The sequence below is a fragment of the Manacus vitellinus genome, unplaced genomic scaffold, assembly GCF_001715985.3.
Source record: "Manacus vitellinus isolate BGI_N305 unplaced genomic scaffold, ASM171598v3 scaffold_81_pilon, whole genome shotgun sequence".
Classification (NCBI taxonomy): Eukaryota; Metazoa; Chordata; class Aves; order Passeriformes; family Pipridae; genus Manacus; species Manacus vitellinus.
Window position 1 is genome coordinate 1,535,008 of NW_021940822.1, and position 21,325 is coordinate 1,556,332.

Here is a 21,325-nt window from a genome sequence, read left to right on the forward strand (position 1 = left end):
GGTCAAATGAACAAATTAATCATATGAAATAATAAAGGAAGGACATGTTGTATTGGGTAGACTAATTTCAGTTGCTTCCCAGAATCCTACAAAAATATGAAGAAATGGGAGAAGAAGATAAATTTGTGTCTAAGATTTAGGGTGGGAGCAATTCTCTAAAGGCCTATTATATCATGATGGAGAGTGATTTATCAAGGTGTTTGCTGGCTAGAATGGAAAGGAGCCTTGCCACAATGCATACACCCATTGCTCTATCTGAACATGTAAAAGTTTATTGAGCAATTTGCTAAACTGAGGACTACCTGCATCTTCATGTCTGTCTTTTTTTTTTTTTGTGGTTAGAGAGGGTCTCCTCAGCTTTGATGTGATGACGGAAGGTGGCATAACGAGAATTTGCAGTACCCCAGTCTGCTACCAGATTCAATTCTAATCAATATTCTCAAGGTTCAGGTCATCTAATTACTTTCAAATATGATATTTTTTCTGCAGCTTCTACTTAACTGACTGTTTTCAGAACTGCCACTGCTAGGTGTCATCTTAAAAGCTGCATACCAGAGTGTTCAATCTTCATGAGATGTTTTTGGTTATTTCATGATTCAGTTTTGTGTTTGCCATTGGGTATCAACAACATTTGTTCCTTGCATACCTATGTCACAGGAGTTTCTGGGGGCTTCTGGAGCCAATCAACCCTAGGACTACTTCTCAGGAGCACAGGAAACTGGGACTTGGCATTCCCAGCCTTCTGACTGAAATCCAACAGATCAACCCCATCTATCTTTCCTGTGTATCACAGAGGAGCATAAATCAAAAGTAGTGACAGAAAGACCCAGAGAGTCATGGTGAATGGCATTGCATCCAACTAGCAGATGTCACAGGTGGTGTTCTCCAGGGCTCAGTATTAAGGCCAGTCCTGTTTAGTATCTTTAACTATGACCTGGATGAGGGGATGGAGTGCACCCTCAGTAAGTTCAGATGACACCAAGTTGGGCAGGAGTGTTGATCTGCCGGAGAGTAGGAAGGATCTGCAAAGGTATCTGGGCAGGCTGGATCAATGATTAAGGCCAATGGTATGAGGTTCGAACTGACAGATCCTTGGGTCACAACAACCTCATACAATGCTAACAGGCTGGGGGAAAAGTGGCTGGAAAGCTGCCTGGTGGAAAAGAACCTGGGGGTGCTGGCTGAACATGAGCCAGCAGTGTGTCCAGGTGGCCAAGAAGGCCAAGGGCATCCTGGTTTGTATCAGCAACAGTGTGGCCAGCAAGACCAGGGAAGCGACTGTTCCCTGTATTCAGCACTGGTGAGGCCACACCTCAAGTACTGTGTCTAGTTCTGGGCCCCCTCACTGCAAGAAACGCACTGAGGTACTTGAGTGAGTCCAGAAAAAGGCAATGAAGCTGGTGACGAGTCTGGAGTACAAGTCTGAAGAGGAGTGGCTGAGGGAACTGTGGGTGTTTAGCCTGGAAGAATGGAGGCTTGGGGATGACCTGTTGCTCTCTACAACTACCTGAAAGGAGATTGTGGTAAGTGGGTGTCAGTCTCTTCTCCCAAGTAACAAGAGGAAACAGCCACAAAAGTTTCGGAAGGAAGGTTTAGATTGCATATTATGAAAAATTTCTTCACCGAAAGGGTTGTCAAGCACTGGAACAGGCATCTCAGGGAGGTGGTGGAGTCACCAACCCTGGAGGTATTTAAAAGATATGTAGATGTGGCAGTTAGGTATATGGTTTAGTGGTATACTTAGCAGTGCTGGGTTCATTTGGATTCGATGATCTTGGAGGTCTTTTCCAACCTAAATGATTGTATTATTCTGTGAAAATTTGTGGAATCATCCTTCCCACAGGGATGCTGATAGGCTCTTTCTTCAAGCATGCATGCTGGAATATACTGAGGAAAGAGAACGATGCAGTAGTTCGTACTCAATTTCTCATCAGGGATGGACCACCTGGACAGTGGGAATGGGGTTGATTTTTCTACAGACCATTTTATTTTAACTTCTCATGTGAGATTTTTTTGTTTGAGTAGTCTAGCTCTGCTAGTCACAGCTGGGGACACTCCCAAACCTGCTTGTTGTGGCCCAAGGAGGTGATTGAGCACAATGTATGCTTTAGAGAGCTGTGAGACCTCAAAGAGAGGCTCTTTGACTCCTCTCCCCCAATTTTTTGCTGACTGTATTTTTAGCAGTATTATTGCATGCATGTATTTTTATGTCTGTAGCAATTTTATCTATGTTCTTTCTGGTGTCCAAGATGGCTCACTTCCTTGATGTGGTTGTTACTCTGTCACAACTTTTAAGTTGCTCATAACAAAAGAAATTTAGTAAGAATACAAGCTGTTGCTTCATAAATCTCTTCTTGAAAAAAACCCTCTAATATTTCTTATCCTGTGTATTGGCTTATTTGAGCGTTTATTTATTTCCTGTGATCAGTCTTGCCTCTTGAGTATGTCTCAAATGAGTAGAAAATAATGAATATGCCAGGACTGTAGTATGTCTTGTTAAAATGTAATTGATAAACCACTTCTAGGATGAAGAAATGTAGCTCTAGTTGTAAATGTGAGTCATTCACAATCCCCTGGGTGCTCAAATTGTGCTTCAGTTTTGGGGAAATTCAAAGAGCGGAGTTGCCACTTCTTCAGGGAGGGGACCTGCAAAAATGGTGTCAGCCCACATGCTTTTTTGTCTTTTTGTTTTGGTTTGCACATGGAAAATTAGTTTCTGTGGGCCGTGCAGTAGGTTTGTGGAAGACAAGAGGCTGGGAAAGCAGGCGGTACACTGGAGGACAGAGCTGCCTTTCTGATAGACCTGGGCAGGCTGGGGAAATGGACTGATACAGACATTGGGAAGGTCAACAGAAGCAAATGTGAAGTTATGACTCTGGGGTAGAATGATCCCATCTTGTGAAGTGTACAAGGTAGCTAACCAGCAGTCAGCACATGACTCTGCAACACAGGAGGCCTTGGCTGTATAAGCAAAGAGTGCAGTGAGCAGTGCAAGGGGAGTGATTAGAGTGATTACAGTGATACTAGTGATTATAGTCTCCTCTACTTGGGACTGGTGAGATCCCACCCAATCTGGGTCTCCCCACTACAAGAGAGAGAGGATCAAACTGGAGTGTGTCCAGTGGAGGTCACCAAGTTAGTCGTGCCTGAAGCACAGAGCATTGAGCAAGCAGAAGGCCAGAATGGAGATGACAGGATGACTTCAAACAGCTGGTAGACAGATTAGATGGGTTGCCAGTCCCTGAAGGCTTATCAAAACACACAGTGAAAATCCATGGACAAGCTGGACCTGCATTCCTAGGACTGTGTCCTTTCCACTGTAAAACAGTGAACAGCATGCTGCTAAGGATGTGTCATATCACTTCCATGCATGACAACCAGTTTGCCTCCTCAATGCGAGTAAAATATGGATTGGGCAAGGATGGCAGGGAGCAAAAAGCAGCAAACACTTGACTCAAAGCACAGGAGTACTTTCCTGTAGGCAGGAAAGTAGCAAAGCCTAGGGCTGTTGTCCAGTTTTTAGGTGATTATTTATCAGTTATTTTTATTGTTGAAATCCATTGCAACATTCTCCTTGATGGAGAACAAGTCAGCTGATTTCCCTTTCAGCATTTCAAAGATACATATGTGTGAGATATGGATATGTACATGTACATTTACCTGAATATATGTATGCACATGTATGTGTACATATATAGCACTAAGAAACAGCATGAGTCTGAAAGATGGGGGACACCTCTGAGTATTCTTGAAGGACAAACTGAATCTGAGAGGTATGCAAATGCCTGACCTTGTTTTGGAAAGGGAGGGCTACTGTAACCCATCTGGTACATTCTTCAGATGCTTTGCCTTTGCACAAGCATAGTCTGTTATTTGTCAGGAAAGTCTGTAGAGGGAGGGCTTTGACCACAATAAAAGAGCCCACCATAACAGTTATCAGCCAAAAGAAGATGGCTTTCTCCCCAGGCACAAGGCACTCTGGCTGTGTGCAATCATAGCTTATAGTAAATTACAGATTCTCTCCTACCTCTCACCCCATAAAATCTATCTCATAGAGTCTTTCCCACACCTCAGCTTCCTTGCACTGACAGCTACACCCTGAAATGGCTAGAGCAGCCTAAGTACACCTGGACGTGTCCAAAGAAACAAATGTGATGGCACGAAGAAGTAGCACCTACCTTCTGACAATGGTATGTAGTAGGATCACCAGAGCTGCCTCATGATCAGTAAATAGAAACATATGCTGTGCTCACCATACCACCATAAACTGCAACAGTGTTGGCAGGTTCTGCCTTCATTCATTTGGCACAGCTGTGATCTGCGATCCTGGTGCCTGCAACACTGAGTTGCGCGCCATGATGTCTGAAGCAAAATCACTGTTCTGTGCAGCACAGCGATCAGATAGCCTGAGGAACCATACCATCACAGCATTGCACTGCCTGTGAGCAAAACCATGCAGCCAGTAAAGAGCATCCTCTGTGCTGGTCTGATACAGAAAGCAGAGTTGGTGCAGTGTGCTGAAAAAGGCTAGGTTGGTTCAGCTGAGAAAACTGACACTGTTCTTGTAATCTCTCTCTGCCTCTGTCTTGGATTTGAAGTTGTCTAAGCCAAGGATGGCTACTTGGACTGCATCTTGCCCTGAAGAAACGATGCACATAACAAAGTCTCTAAGGCGCAGGCCTTCTGCAAATACTCACCCCGTGGTCTTGCATTGTACATTCAGGCAAGTGTAAACAACTTTGAGATGAATGAAGCCTGTTCTCCTCCAGACTGTATTGCGGCCTTTTGTGCACTCTGATTGAAGCTCCACCTCTGGTTGGGGATTTTAACAGCCTCTGAGTGTGTCTGATGTGTGATGCAGAGTGCACCCTCTCTTTGTGCCCTTTCTCTGGGAACAGTGATTTGATACAACTCTTCTGTTGCACTACTCCTTACAGTGAAGTTTTAGGCACTTAATTGCATTAAGTTGTTGGCTGACTGTGAATTTCCTTTGCAGCTCACCAGGTGGCATTCCCCAAACTGTGAAGGGTGTGTGTCAGCCAGCCAAGAGAAGGTAGTTGCTGCTGCCACCGCTGTTTCAGCCTTGGTGAACCATGATGTTCCCAAACCTGAGCATATGCCTCTTGTTGCCTCAGCAGGGGCCTCTTGCAAGGTGTTGCGTAGAAGATGGGACAAATTCATTTCAGACTGACAGAGCAATGAAAAATGCTCAGGGCTAGGAAAATTCCCAAATGAAGACACAATGGAGGTATCAGGGAGTTATGAAATCCTGTCAGATGGCAGATGTAATGTCTAATTAGTCTCTGACCCAGCACATTATTTGCTGTCTCTCTGTTCCCTTGAGCTCTGAGACTGTCACAAAAGGGGCTTTTTTCCCCTTCCCTTTCTGTTATTCTCCAGAACTCCCCATGCATCTTTTGAGGGTAATTCCCAATGACATCCTATATTATACAATTAAATTGGAGCCTTTGGTCCCTGGACTTTACAATTTGGTATTTTTCCTTGTAGTAAATCTTAACTATCACTACAACTTGTCATCTGGTTAAAGATGCCAGTGCCATTTCTTTAACACCTCCTAATTGAGCCAATATGGCATAAAAGTCTCACTTCAGAAAGGGCAGTAATGAGGCAACTGTAGTGTTTGGGAGACGGGCTTCTCTCCTCTCTTTCTGGGATGGCAGAGCTCTATTGTAAACTAGACAGGATCTCCCTGTATCCAAACACAGAAGGGCAGAACACTCTGCTACCTAAAAAATTACGTTTGTTGGAAATAAAGATGCCATTAAGCAGAGAGAGAGTACAGAAGGAGCAGTGGCTTCTGAATAACAGGTAACTTTAGGGGCAAGTTCAAGCTGAACTGAATGACAGGTATATTAACTCAGTTTCAAAAAACTGCTTTTAAAAAGGAAAGTACTCAGAGCAATTCTCTTGCTGTCTCTCTACAGATAAGTAAGACTTCAAGGGTCTATATCTACCTGTCTGTACTTCCTCCTTACTTCTTCCTATTCATCATTCACAGCAGATGTAGGATCGCTGTCTCTCCTCCCTGGTCTCACAACCCTTCCCTTCCGAAACGAGGGATTTCAAACAGAATAATTATCAGTGACAAGCAGCCAACAAAGAATAATGTTTGTCCATGCTGTGTTCAAGTGCTTTCTTAGCTCAACAATTTCATAGCTGTCTTGAATGGCGTGGCTCTAAACAGCAGGACTAATTGCTATAGCAAGTTATGAAGATATTCCTCTATCTGACTAATTTCCCAGTTCATACAGATTTGTACATTGTGGCATCACTCAGAAATAAAAACATCATCTGGACAAGGCAGATACATGGCAGATGCTGGTCTTTCTGCAAAATTTGCCTGAATATACAATAGGAAGTTCATGCCAAATTTATTATGGCTAGGGGAAGACAGGTGGGACCTGCTCTGACACAGAGCATATATGGAAAAATAACGACAGAATTTTTTTCATATATCTGAACCAGTGGACTGTTTGTCAGTCCATAGCCTGTGGTGGTTTGGAGCTGGTACTCAGAAACCAAAGCTGGTGGTGTAGTTTCAGCTGCAGTGTGGGTCACACACTTATTCTGTGAATAAGAAGACACAAATCTCACATTTCTGCCAAGTCTTAGAGCTTTAACAATCTTGATTTTGATTTCATTTACACAAAGACCCTCCTCCCTTCTGCTGCTGAAAAAGGCTAGGAATCTCCCTATGTGTGTTTAAAAAGCTGTTTCCTGAATTTGCCAGGCTATGGTTTTCATAAACATCAAAGTCATAGACAGCCCAAGGCATCACTTTTACCTTTGGTTCTTACTGTTCCTCTTGCTCTCGCATATCTTTTGAGAGCCCTTACCACGTTTCTCTCTGCTCTTTCTACCTGGACAGGACCTTACACATCTCTCAAGTTGATGCACAAAGAAATATTGGTATGTGGTAGCAAAATTTATGTCCACAGCTGTCATTTTCCAAGGGCATCCCTGAAGACAGTGAGATACATAGCACACCCAAAACTGGGTTGAGCCTCTCTCTCTTCAGAGAGGCCACATACACATGCAACCCTGAAAGTATTTGATGTTCCTTGTGTGTGTGTGAATGTGCACATTCTTTGCAAGGTCATCTGCTCTGCTCCTCCAGCTCTGTGAGGATCAAACCCATCTCTGCCACGATGGTCCCACAGTGTGCTGACCTGAGACAGCCCAGAAAACACCACAAAGATACAAGAGAATTTGTTTCAGGTGCTCAGGTAAAGGAAAGATAGATCCCAAAGTCTGTGTCTGCAACAGTGTACTTCAATGTCTCAGATGAGTGATAGTTTATAGCTGCCTCCTTGGTCTGGTCTGTTGAGGTAATGTGAACAGCGTTTTGAGAACTAATGTTTAGAAAGGCAGCAGCTGAAATGCTGCATCAGCTCCTCATAACCCACTGTAGTCTGAGCAGAAGATACTCCTGGCAGGAAGGAAATCCTCAAGGCAAGTGCATCTTCCTACGAGATGTGAGACAGCATGAGCTCACTGTATGTGGTTCTTTGCATGTGGTCTTTCTTGCTCCTCTGCAAGGACCATGCGAGAAGGACCATATGGGGTACACTGCTCCTGTCTCAGTGAGAGCAACTACCTCTGCTCAAAGGCTGTTCCTTTGTTTCAGCCATATCACATTGCGTTTGGCAATTCCAAAGCCTGAGCTAAGTAAACTCCAAGTCAAATGCTTCCTCTGCAGTGTCTCCTTCAAATTACTCCTTCCTTCATCAGAACCTTCCTGACACTGAGAAGCAAACCTGTTGCACTCAGCTTCAAAAAGTACTTGCTCAGACTGTGCTGTACCGCTGTCGTCAGTGGCACTTTCTAGTCTTCGTGCCATAGATTTAGAGCATTTGGATCTTCAGAGGATTGTATCTGTTCTGCCAACCAGATATGCTGCAGCAGGACATCACTCATCTTAGCAAGACACAGGTTCCTCTTCAGCTCCTCACTGACCCACAGTCCTGGGTAAATAACCATGCTGCAGATAATCAGCAAACTGGACACATACTAAGGCACAAAAGCTATCCATGGGAGCTTCATCCCCACTGCAGTAAGGCCCAGGTCCATCTTCCCAGGATGCAAGCTCCCTTTAGCTTTTTTGCTCAGCCCCCTGGACTGCCATGCCAAGTGCCAGCTCCCTGTCACACAGTGGGTTGCTCCAGCATGTGCGGCACAAGGGTATCAACTTTCTGCCTGGTGATGCTTTCAGGAGTGCTTTTGCTATGCAGATCTTTCACACAGTGCTGCTCCTGTTTATTGTCTGTTGGAGGTTCCTGGAGACATGGAAGCTGTCACTCCCCAGTTTGGGATGCTATTTTTAAGGCTAGATGCAAGGGCCTCTATGACATTTTAAAGCTGCCCATCTGAGAAAGTTTCTTCTAGCTCCAGAGCTGGCTTTTACTGCTCAGGTCAATATTCAACCTGCACCATCATCATCAAAAGGCAGACTCTTCAACCACAAGATGGGTTTAAAAATGACATTATTAATATTTTTGGGCTTGTATCTGTATTTGCTAATTTTTTTTTTTAACTCCAGGTTAAAAGCAGATCAAGACTAGGAAATATTAGCTCCTTTCCTTTTAAATGACTGATCTGAGGTTTTTTTAGTTCATGTGCTCCAAAGTTCAGCCTTTGAGAGAAAGACTGAATTTCCTGTAAATCACGCATAATACATATGCATAAGGGAAGAGCATGTCACACATGGCAATCCACTTCCTTGGCTGTGTGGCTTTTTTTGTGCTGACCTGTGTGTCAAGGACAAAGCACAGGAACCTGTGGTGAAAGCCAAGTTCTAATAGAAATGTGTTCCCTTGCCCAAATTATGAGACAGCCATAACAGTACTGCTAGGAGTGCAGTTGAGGGTGATGTGCCCCACACTGTTTGCTACTCTACATTTTCCCACCAGTATTTGTGCTTATTTTAGATGGAATATTAATGGGAATGTACCCAGATGGTAAACTCTTCATTTAAGTTAAATAAATAACTACTATTTTCAGTCCTTGCCTTTTTGTTGGATAAGGGCATTCCTGGCCTCAGACAAGGTTTTCTCTCATTGCCCATTGGGGAAAATATGGAGTGGGGACTGTAACTTGCCCTCTCACTACTCCCTTGCTTCAAAGGGAGGAGTTTTCCATGGCACTTGCCAGAAACAAAGATTGAAGGAGACAAGCCAGAGAATTGACTCTACCATAATAGGACAATGCAGCCAAAAACTGCATCTGCTGGGACCTCAGCTTTAGCAGTGGCTGAAGATGAATGAAGATGACTACGAGTTCATTGCTACTCTCCAGGCTTAGCTCTGAAGCCCAACAATTTGCCACCCAGTGAGTGTGGCATCCATGCCCATTGCAAGGGGTTGGAACTAAGTGATCTTTAAGATCCCTTCCAAATCAAATCATTCTATGGTTCTTTGAATTCAATTCAAAAGAAGAACTGTCAGTGACTGCAACAGGTTTTTGGGTCCCGGTTCAGTACGAGTTGGTCCATATGGGTACAGAATCACAGAATCAACTAGGTTGGAAAAGACCTCTGAGATCATTTAGGTCCAACCTATGACCTAACACCACCATGTCAACTAGACCATGGCACCAAGTGCCAACTCCAGTCTTTTCTTGAACACCTCCAGGGACAGTGACTTCACCACCTCCCTGGTCTGCCTATTCCACTGTCCTGTCACTCTTTCTGTGAAGAACTTCTTTCTGATGTCTAACCTAAACCTCCCCTGGGCACAGCTTAAGACTTTTCCTCTTGCCCTATTGTTGGTTGCCTGGGAAAAGAGACTGATGCCCACCTGGCTGCAACCTCCTTTCAGGTAGTTGTACAGAGTACCTCTCCAGCTAGCTGAACTTGGGGTACTGGGACAAGTTTCACTCTTGTCTAATGCTTCACATCTGCCCAAAGTAAGTGTCACACAGAGCAACAGTAGCTGTATTTCATGTGTTTTAATAAACTACCAGAAAAATATGTTTGGATGTGTTTGTTCTCCTCCCATTTAAACTAAAATAGGTCAAATTAAAAACAAAACAATACCAACCCCAAAACAGGAGAAAAAAACCTGTCCCAGAGCAAAGATGACACACAATACTGAATTGCAGAAAAAGGTCTTTGATGAAATTCATGGGTAAAGAAATCATGTTTGTAAAACACAGTGAGTAATAAAATGGTTACTGACTTGATTGGTTTTCCTCTCTGTGTATATCTGTGTAGTTACATATGTATCTATGCTGATACACCCTTAGTGGGATGAAATGGTACTTCTGTAAGACAAAACAAAAGTTGATTGTGGGGAGGGAGTAAAGAAGTAAATAAATATATCATTTCAGTCAGTGAAGTAAAGACAGTGCTCTAATCCCCTACAATGTACCATTGCTCTGCTTATCGAGGGACAGGCTTGTCTCTCCATGGCTACGCAGTGTCCCTGGGCCACAGATGAGCTGGGAGCTCTGAATGGTCTCCTTCATTGCTCTGTGTATGAGTAGGACCTCGAAGTATATGAAGCATTCCTTCCTCTGGTTTTATTAGTACTTCAGTTTACATTTTTCCCCTAAGTTTCTTGCACTGACCGCTATGCAGGTCTCCACAGTAAGGTAGAGCAACCCAAATGAGCAATATGCCACAGGAAAATGCTATTATCACAATGTGACTGGATGGAGGAATTCATTTTACAACAGATCTCACGTTCTTCAACCTTGCACTCAGTCTGTGGAGCCAAATCATGCAGTAACCTCAGCAGTTCTTTATTGAGTGGACCTGTGTGTCACACCTTAATCCAAAAACAAGGAAGGGAAAGAAATATACTTTTTATTTCCTTTTCTCCTCCCATGGAAACCTAACACAAAAAAGAAAATTAGGCAATACCACTCTACGCTGAGGTGTCTGCTTCATTCTTAGGCAGATGAGTCCTGCATTCAAAACACAAAAAAAGCCATAGTCTTTCTCCTATTGTTACAATGCTCTTTCATAGAACCAGCCACTGTCCATGCTTTCCCAGATCTCAGTGCTGTGCTTAACAAGCAAAGGACAAGCTCATGCTGGCTGCAAAGTTCAGGTCACCAAGAAGGTATTAAGAGAACAGCTCAATTTGCCAGCTGCTTGCAAACGCTGTATTGCAAAGAAGGCAAAGGCGAAACACCCCTCTCCACACCTCTCCCAGCTTCCTTCCTTTTATTTTTTCTTTTTTATTTCTTTCTTTTATTTTTCTTTCTTTTTCTCTCTTTTACTCTTTCATTCTTTCCTTCTTTCTTGTACAGGGGTTCATGAAGAAAAGCAAGACTTGTGCATCACAAATGGTGGAACCACCCCAAGCCCAGACAGCTTCCCACCCTACAATAATGCACAAGCCCATCTCATCCTGTACCTGTCCCCAGAAGGCGGTTTGTCTCTTGATCTTTTTGGAAAATAATGCAGTCTGATCTGCTGGGGACTTCTGCAGTTCAGGTGCCGGGAGGCTGGTTCTCTCCCCTTTCCTGAGGCTCATAAATGATTGTTTTTAGAGAGATAAGCAATAAGAGCCACAGCCACCCCAACATAAATGCCAGTTCCGATTGTGATGGACAGGACAGCCAGGAAGAGTGCTCGCCGAGAGCTGGAGCTTGCATGGTGGAAGTCCCCCTTGGCTACTGCTTTGTTTGTCTGCAAGAGATACAACAACAAAAATGCAGTATATTTATTTGTTTTATCTGGAAATGAAGATGTGATGTGTGATGTTAATTTCTAGGCTGAAATATGATCCTGGGATATGAGAGTGAACTGGTTAGAAATCAGACACTTTTTTAGTCAGATGACGTTATTTATACAATAGAATGGTGATGAAACCAATGGCATCTCAGAGGAGGGTGTCATTTTTATAGACCATGGTGTGGTATCAGCAAAGGTCATCTGTCAGGCAGTAACAGATCTGTCACCTACAAGATAGGTCTTGTAGAAGCATATGAGCTCCATAAGTTCTGAGACAGTCTTTGTTCCCTCATTACAATGAATGAGGAATTCACAATGCTTTAATTGTATGTCTCCACAAATGCTCAATTTGCTGGAACAGTTTCTTCTTTGGTATCATCTATTACTTTATTTTTGTCTTTTTGTTTGTTTTTTTTTTTACTACCTTGCTACTCAGAGCAATTTACAGCAGCCAAACTACAACCTTCCACACTGAAAAAAAAGCTTATGGCCTTTCTGCCAATGCCTTTATTAACAGAACCATCTCTTTGCATTCATCAAACTAATTTTTTAGGCATAATGCTTTATAAATGTTTCGGGCAGAAACAATGTCAAACAATACATATTTAAGGAGAGACAGACTAGGCTGCAGGCTGGAGGTAAAATATAATTTCAAACCAGCAAAATATAAACAAGACCAGGCTGACGCCTGCTGTCATGTCCTTTCGTTTAGGTGGGGTAAGCATCCTACTCACTTTGCAAAGGATGTCCAGCCAAGCCCCTCAGCAGGGTGATCAAGGATTTCATGAGTTTCTTATCTGGGACTTCTAAACACTCAAAAGAGCAGCCCTTTCCAGAAAAATTCCTGGGGCTTTGGGGATCATGGCTATATTTGTTAGGGTTGCTTAAAAGGCAAGGAAAGCAGAGAAAGCTTTAGAAAGAGCTGGTCATTCAGCTCTCCTGAAAGATTGTCTTCAAGCACCTGCTGCCCATCACATCACTACTCTTGAGCAGAAAGGCTTCTACTTACTGAACTTTGGTCAGATTTGTCAGGCTGAGGTAAATGCACAGCACTGGAGCTATTTAAGCTTTTGGATAAACCAAGGTAAACAGTTTCAACCCCCCAAATGGAGGGAAAGTTTAAAAATGATGAACATTTAAATTTTAAATTTTTTAAATGTCACATTGTTATGGAAAATTCTGCAACATTTGGGTTTACCTCTTTTAAAAGAAACTTTGTAGAGTTTCAAACCAGTATTTTTTCACTTAAAATTAGATGGAAACTCAAAGGGAGAATAAAACATTAATCACCATGTCAAATAAACTGAAAATTTGACAGTATGTCTTGCTTGCTTCAACAGAAGAGGTTGGATCTACCAAAAATGACGAGTTGAGCAACCCAAAGGGTTGCTGATTTGTCAGATACTAACAACCTTTTCCCTGATAGGATCTTCAACCTAGCGACAAACTTGCTTTCAAAGAACAAGGTTTTTTCTCGATGAGCTCTCTGAGGACAGCCTTGAGCTTCGTGAAAGTATTTGACCTATTGTGAAAACCCAGCCAAAACTACATGACTTGTATTAGTCACACACTATCATGAACTTGTTGAATTTTGCATCTCCTGACATTATGACTCAGCATGATTTTGCTTGGGGAACAGGCCTGTGCTTTCACAGAAATTCTAGTTTCCAACAAATTATCTAAAATGAGTGTATTTTTTTCCTCTTAACCTAATGCATATTTTATGATTTAGCAAAATCAAATCCCTCCTATATGGAATTTTGACTGTAGACTGGTAAGGCACATGAGAAGGATAATCTTATATTCCTCCTTTATTCTATTCAGAAAGATTTCCATTGAGATGGAAAAACTATCAACACAGAGACCATCCTCCATCAGTGAAAGACTAGTCTGAAAGAACTTGCTTATCACTAAGAAAATTCTTTGATGCTATTCCCTAATTAGCAAAAACATCACATTCTACTCAATGTCACTATATGCAAATTACAGCATTTCTGCAGGTTTAAGCTAAATGGATCTGAAAAGACTTAGTACACAAAATGCAACTAAGGCCAAATTTAATATTTTAGCATCTGGCAACTAATAAATGGTTTTCCTTGACTTTTTTCTTTTCAAGCAGAGATCAGATCTTTGGTATATCTGTTCACTTTGAGAAAGTCCCTTGGTTTTGGTACTAATCCAGCTACTTATGATCCAGCCCACTTGATGCCTGACACAAAGAAATGACACTCTGTAGGGTATTTCCACATCAGGGATGTCTGTGCTCTAGCAAAATCCATGGGACAAAAAAATGTCTTGTGTAGATCAGAGAGCTAAGTCAGACCCAGTTTCACCAGCTTTTCCTTGGTGTTGTAGAAAAGGTGAAAACAATGGTCACTAAATCTAAAAAGAAAGCAGGACATCTCAATGCAGACAGTGGTCAGGTTGTTTGCTTGACTTCATAGTGTTTCAGGTACTGTTAGCTGAAAGATAAAACTTGGCTGCTTAAAAGGACTGTCCACCTGAGCCCACAATTAAACAGGTACAGAGAGTGATATCTTTTGCAGACCCCTCTGGTAATTGCTGCCAACCACAACACTGGAACCTTGGGCATCAAAACAAACTCAGTCTTCATTTTTGACATGTTTTTGGTTCAAATGAGAAAGGTTTTCATCGTGGTTAAAATTCCTCAGAAATAGGAAAAAAATAATTTTAGCTAATTCAAGAAAAAAATGTATTTCAGATAAAAATATGGAGTAAGTAAAATACCCCACCAAATTTCAGTTAAAATTGTGGTCACATTTATGGTGTGCTAGAACGTAAACTAGTGGAAGTGCAGTGCAGATGTGTGTCTTGTGTTGCCCCTCCTTTCACTAAACAGCCCTGCCCTGAATAACCACAGTGACTATGACGGACATGCTCTGGGCTGCCTGGCTGCTACGGACATCGCAGTCTACACAGATGCCTCTCCTGAGATGACAAATCCCTGCATCCACCCAGGAGTTTCTGCTCATTTAGAGGTAGGGATGGGGTAACATGTACCACCAAGGCCCTACCCAAGCCCCTGGGGCTGATGTGCCAAATAGTACAAAGGCACTGTTTTTCCAGCCATTCATACCCAGCCAGGAAATAAATTTCTGTAAGCTCCTCTTTCCAGATTCAGCTCTGTACTCACTATAGCAATACTGGCTTTTGTTATTTCTTTGCCCTGAAAAGGAAACCCCCAGCTATGAATACTACTGGGCTGAATACTTAGCTGGTAGTAACTAACCATTCATGCTTGATTCTGAAGAGTAGTGCAGCCAGGACTGGTGCAAGAATGAAGATCCAAATGCCCTACAAACAAAGGACTGTATTCACTACAGCCTCTTCGAGCTAAGTGCCTCAATTTAAGTAATAAGGAATACAAACAGCTATTCTAATGGGCTTGAAAGTGACTGCAATAGTTAGTGCTCTTCCTAATCAAAACTGTATTATCTGTGGAGTTTTATAGTACTTCTATCCATTCACTTTTTCCCTTCCCTGGTGAGACTGTGGCCTGTGACTGATAAACTAATTTATACAGTCCTTGGGTAGCAGCGGGACCAACAGATTTGATAAACAGAGCTGGGGACAAGTGCAAGACATGGGATGACTTACAAGTGGGGGATAATTCATGGCATAGCACTAGGCAAGTTTCTCCCTGCACAGCCAGAAGACAAGACACTCTTCTTGCAAAAAGTTTGTGTCCTTAAACTACCCCTGCCCAATGGTTCCCCTTGGCCTGTGTACTCTGGATGCCCAGACATAACCATCAACTTTGGGCACAGGCTGTGACGAAGGCTGGGTACTACAAAGTTGAGAACAGCAATGTTAGCTCATATCAGTCTCCAATCAATCCTCTCTTTAGAAGCTTTGGAAGTAAGTCAGGAAAGTGAGGGGGGGTGGGAGAAAAAGGGGTAAGGAGGTCTGAAAGGATTATTTTCTTTTGTTTAACTAACAAAATGAATGTCTTGTTTATAAACACTTTCAAGGAACTTCCCTGGAGTTTCAAGTTGAACTTCTGCAAAACATATTCATCATGTCTCTGGGCTGCATGTTTTACAGGCAGAGAAAAGATGAATACGGTACCTCCAAGCTGCAAGGCCAAAAAGTTCCGCTACATCCCACAGTGATTTATATATCATACTCACAAAATACCTTCACAAAAAATGCACTATCTGGAAACAGAAACATCTTGGACACAATTATTTATCCTGCCTCACCTACCTAAGGCTGGAGAGCAGGATTGGCTCCACGTAGGATGAGAAGAGGGTATCCTGACCCCTTTGGTCAGGTGATGAAAGGATTTCTTTTTGTTTCAGGGGAAGAAATGGCCAGCCGAGAGCAGGGATACATAGGCTTCATGAAGCCACTGGCCAAACTCTGAGTCTTAGTTCTTCAAAGAACATGCAAAAAAATACCACAGAATGAGGAGCAACTCATGCAGAGAATGATTCTGCTCCTGTATCATCTACCTTTCTTCCAGTCAAAAGCTCTGCCTACTCTTTTTAACTTGCCTAACTTGCACTTCTGCTGATCTCAAATTTCTGGGCAATATATTCCACCTTCAGGCTTATGCCACCTTTTATTTCCACTGATGGTAAGAAAAAGACTCTGGTCTTTGCTAAAGATAAGGATGGGTAAAAAGTGAAGCTAGGATCTAACCATGAATGACAGCAGGGAGGTGCCAGTCAGCTGGAGAAAGCATGGGGCTGGCAGACACCCAGTGCAGGGGCTGAGACGTGGCAGAAGAGTTTTCAGTCCTGAGAAGAGCATCAAAGGTACCATGGAGTCCCATCAAACAGCTCCACTGGCAGAAATGGTGAACTAAATGACAAATTGTTCTTTGCTCTATCAGGCATTTGCAAATTCCATTATGTCCACAGTATAACAGAAACATCAGCATGTGGTAACTTGCCTTTCAGACACCAAAGAGCTCTTCTGGAGGCTTGTCTAAGTTTAAAGAGACTGGAGTGTTTTGCTAAGGAGGATGAGTTACGAGGTAGATCAAACTCTTCTCTCTCAGAAATTGTAAAGCCAAAATTAAGAGGCTCCAACCCAGGAAGTATGGAAAAAGGAAGAAATAACAACCCTTTACTAAAGGATATATGTATGTTGGCAAAACCAGTAACAGAACACAAAAACAACTAAGCAATAATCCTGTACCCAGAAGTCCCCTTCAAAAAGGAGACAGCCTGATACTTCTCTGTCCTCTTGCGCGATCCTAATCACGGTTGGCAGGGGGCGCTGTTGGATCACTGGTGGTCGCCACGTGGGGGCCCTGGATCACGGGAGAAGCTGGAAAATGGGAGAAGCCCTTCTCCCACTAAGGAGAAGGGGAACAGGGGAAAGAAGGGCAGTTTCCGTCTCACTAAACTCACACTGTCTGCAGCTTGCTGTAGACAGGACTCCCCCTTTTTCATCGATGAGCACAAACTCTCCAATGAATTCTGAGCAGATTTGGGCTGGAGACAGGGCAGCGCGCAGGCAAGCCGAGGCTGGAGAGCAGCCAGATGACCAGGTCGAGAGCAAAACGGTCTCCAGGCTTTTCTAACACACCTTGCCCCCGTTAAGGCAAAAAGTGAAGTGTCCCCAGTTTGCAAGGAGAGGAGGAGAAAAAACTCCTCTCTGCTCCCTGCAGTTTTGAATGGGCCATTAGTCTGGAATGCAGGTCTGCCAGCTAGTTTTTTTGTATAGTCAATCACCCCATCTCCCTCCCCATTCAACATCCTTCTTTTACAGCGGGACAAGGGAAAGGAAAATTTCCACTTGGATTTTTAGAACAAGTAAACCCATAACAAGGCTTCTGTCATTTCTGCTGGGAAGATGGCCTAGAAAATGGACATGAGTCTCAAGTGAAAAGAAGGGGCCTGAGTAATGGCACTTCTACAGCCACTAAATTAAATGATGCTGTGTTGGTGGAAGGGGATGTACTGGGAACAACATTTATCCCTGGAAATGCATGACAGGTTCAGGAGAAGAGAGTGTGAATGGGGAGATGAGGGTGTAAATGAAGACCAGTATGAGTCTACCTCTTCTGCATGATCAACTTTCATAACATTTGGATTTCAGCCATGGGATCATTTTGATATCAATGTATTCTGCTGGAATTTGAAAATACAGGCAAGGATGTGATTCAGTAGCCGGCTGGTGCTGCCTGTGGCAGTTGATTGTGTATTTGAGTACAGATAAAACTATAAATGTCCGAGTGAGATTTCAACACTTGGAAAAACAAGAGCATAATAATGAGAACAGCAGGCATAAAAGGCCTGAATTAGCAGAATGCAGAGAGATGTTTTTAGACAAGCTCCACAGCAACAGCAGTTCATTTGATTGCACTTGAGAGAATGAGACCTCAGCCTGTGATATGAGGGCAATTCTGTTTTCCTGGTGTATACAGGAATTTTGGATGTTTATGGTAAAGAACATGATTTTGCCCCTCCACTTTGCTTCTAGCCCTTAAGCAGATGTTGCCATTTTGTGATGAAAGAGAGGAAAATTTGGAAAAGGTGCCAGGTGGTGAAGCCTAGTTTGTACAGACACATACAGACTTATATGCAGATGCCTTGGGTTTGTGTCCACGCATGTAGACATATACATTATCTTTCTAGAGGCTGGAGGCAACTATCTATGAACAACTGAAGTTTATCAACAAATTATTAGTGATTACTTCAGTCACAAGGGGCTCCTTTACTTTTCCATTTAGATAGCTGTTTGTTTCCTCTTTATTTGAAGACATGGAGTTTAAAATGTGAGCATTAGTCAGGAAGGAGAATCTGGAAGTGATTGCTATTTTTCAGATTCCATTTTGTGCGTGGCAAGAGGTTGTCCTCATCTCAAGGGACATCATAGGGTACTTTCTGCCTGTGGTGCCTCTACCCTTGTCACAGGCTCTGTATTGAAACTGATTGGACAGTGCCACAGATTGCCAAGATCTAACAGTTGTACAAGGTTGTGCAAGGTGTTATTGACCTGTCAATTTCTTTATACACAAATGTGCCTCTGTTCACAAGGAAAACCAGGGCCCTGTGATGACTTTGTTAGGGCTCTGCTGAAAGACTGGCTGGACTTGGGGAAAAGCTGCGGTCATTATATTTCTACCTCTAACTTGTTATGTAAGGTTGGTGTGGAAAGTGGATTCCCTCTGTCCACATCCATGACTCCCTAACTCCATTTGTATCAAGGTGCAATGCATGGTCCCAACCTGGGTAGTTGTGGATCTCAGATCTCACCACTGAGACCCTTTCTGTTCATGGGACTGGCCACATGATCGCACATCAAGCCACGTGAGTATATATCTCATGTGGAGTGGTGGCATCAATCCCCAGTTCCAAGCTGGGGGCTTATCATTTTGGCTCAATTTACTACCCCGTGGGGTAGATGAGCAGATACATGGTACTGTTGAAATTTGAAATGTCCACTGTATCCAGTGGGAGAGAACACGGTGAGGCACCAGCTCTGTCCTTGTTTTGCTATGGTTCCTTCTATCTGCTTCTGGTTCTCTTCCTCATTTATGATGGGAGGAAGACCATGTCAGTGGGTACTCTACATTCATAGCAGTGGTTCTTCCCTCCAACATGTGTCACACACCACAGGATAGGGTGGAAGATGCTGCTCAGTGCTGCCGGAGACAATCTCAGCCCTGGATCCCCACTTTCCCTGCTTGGAACAGACAAGAAAGGGGTGGTAGGACAGGGAGATGATGGGCATTTCTGCCTTCGGCACCCTGAGCCACAATTTGGGGAAGAACAAGAACAGGTAAAGACAGACAGTGCAAGTTTAAAAGTGCCTCTGGGGTGGTTTCTCCTCCTGACAGGAAGAGATTTGATCAGAGGATGAGTTCCTCCAGTTCTGAGCTCTCAATTTTCTCACTCACAAGTGCTCCTTTTGAGCCGAAATTAGATCTCTGGGGTTTAAAAGAATTATACAATCTCCTATACAATAGACCATTAACATTTTTTGAGACAAGTTTAAGAACTCTTGAGGTAAGATTCACTTGTTTGTTGATTTCAGTAGCTTTCTCATCTACTTTTTTTTAATATTACAATCACCCGTGATTTCCCTACATGTAATCTGTGATATACTGTTTATCTACTCAGAATTTCATGTGTTGAGAACTTTCAGAGTAGCTCATTCTGATTTGTGGTTGGCAGAGCCTGGTTTCCTTAGGAGAGTTTGTTTTTTTCCCAGCACATAAGTGCCATATCAGTTATATGGAATTGTCACTGGAGGACTGTTTCCGGGGGTGCCATTTGCCAGACCAGCCTGCAAACTCCGCAAATTCGTCTAATCCCCACCAATGCTGTTGGTCACATCTTTCTAGGCAGGAGATGCAGCCCAAGACATTTCTGAGAAACATTTTGTCATTTGATATGTTAACTAGTAGTCTAACAAGTTATCAGGCACTGTGGACTCTGCAGCATCCAACAATGAATGTGAGGTAACTTATTCCACTTGTTTACCTTGAATGAACTCAACTTTTCAGAAGTCACCAAAGATCAAAAGATGAAGATTACTTCTTTCATATGAGAAGACCCTTTCTCCCCTTTTCATTCTTCCACTTTCTTGAAGTCCATGAAACCAACAAAACTGGGGAAAAAATCCCCAAAACTATGTTTTCTTACATTACTTTTCTTGTTCTCTTTCAACCTTAATGAACTTTTCTCCCCCTCTCCTGGAGAGGCAACATAAGTGATGCAACTGTCTTTAGCAGACTGACAGAGGAACTTTATGACTATAGCGCTGATTAATAGGAAGCAAGAATTCCACTTCTCTGAGGTAGATCCACGGATTGTCTTGAGTCGTATATGTGAAAAATGCCTGACAAGCAGATGTTGAGAGAAAGGTCCCTAGGACCAAATGCCCTCCAAAGTCATCTCAGTATGGCTGCTGTTGTTGGGATGGCCAAGGATTTGCACCTCAGTAGGCAGATGGTAAGGTTTGGCATTGAGGAGACTTGAAGTCTAGCCTTGTTTGTGCTGAGGAGTGCTCCAGGTGACCAGAGACAGAACATACTGCTTCATGGAGCCTGGATCACTTGATGGCATCAACCAATGTCTCTCCAACCTCTCCATCCCCATTCTGGTCCCTTTGTTTGATTTATTTTAATGCCCAGTTTTTATTCAGATTTTTAAATCAACCAAACCACCTTCAGGTGAAAACAAGGAAACAGAGGCAGGGATGGAGAAAAGGAGTGATCCTGCAAGGATGAGCAGAAGCTTCAGTAAACTCAGGCTTCTGAAACGTATCCAGATGCCACTGTAGAAGACTGTTCTATTTTAAAATAGACAACTGTCTTGTTTCACCATTGCCTGGGTGTTGTTGGAAAAGGCTTCTGGTTAGACAGCGGTTGCAAAAACAGGATGTTCATTTAACCTCAACCTTCACACACAAGATAGATCACATGAACGTTGCATGGATACCAATGCTTCAGCCTATAAACTTTAAGCGCATCAGGCAAATGCTGCGTGGACACCAGTGCCTACGCGCAGTAAACATGTTATTGCTAACTATGTGGTAGACATGCCATTGCCATTGCCTATCGTAAAGTCTGCTGCCCAGACTCTATATAAGCAAACACCTGACCTGTCCCAATGGAGATCACCCCCACCACAGGACTGAAGA

General features: G+C 43.0%; 1 protein-coding gene across 1 annotated transcript in view; it reads right to left on the minus strand.

The window, feature by feature from the left end:
- Window positions 1-10,519: 10,519 nt before the first annotated feature.
- SYNDIG1 (synapse differentiation inducing 1) overlaps window positions 10,520-21,325 on the minus strand; it is a 74,028-nt gene continuing 63,222 nt past the window's right edge. The window contains exon 4 of the mRNA XM_018085443.1: window positions 10,520-11,656. Coding sequence (XP_017940932.1) covers window positions 11,498-11,656 — 159 coding nt within the window. The 3' untranslated portion in view covers window positions 10,520-11,497. The remainder of the gene's footprint in view (window positions 11,657-21,325) is intronic.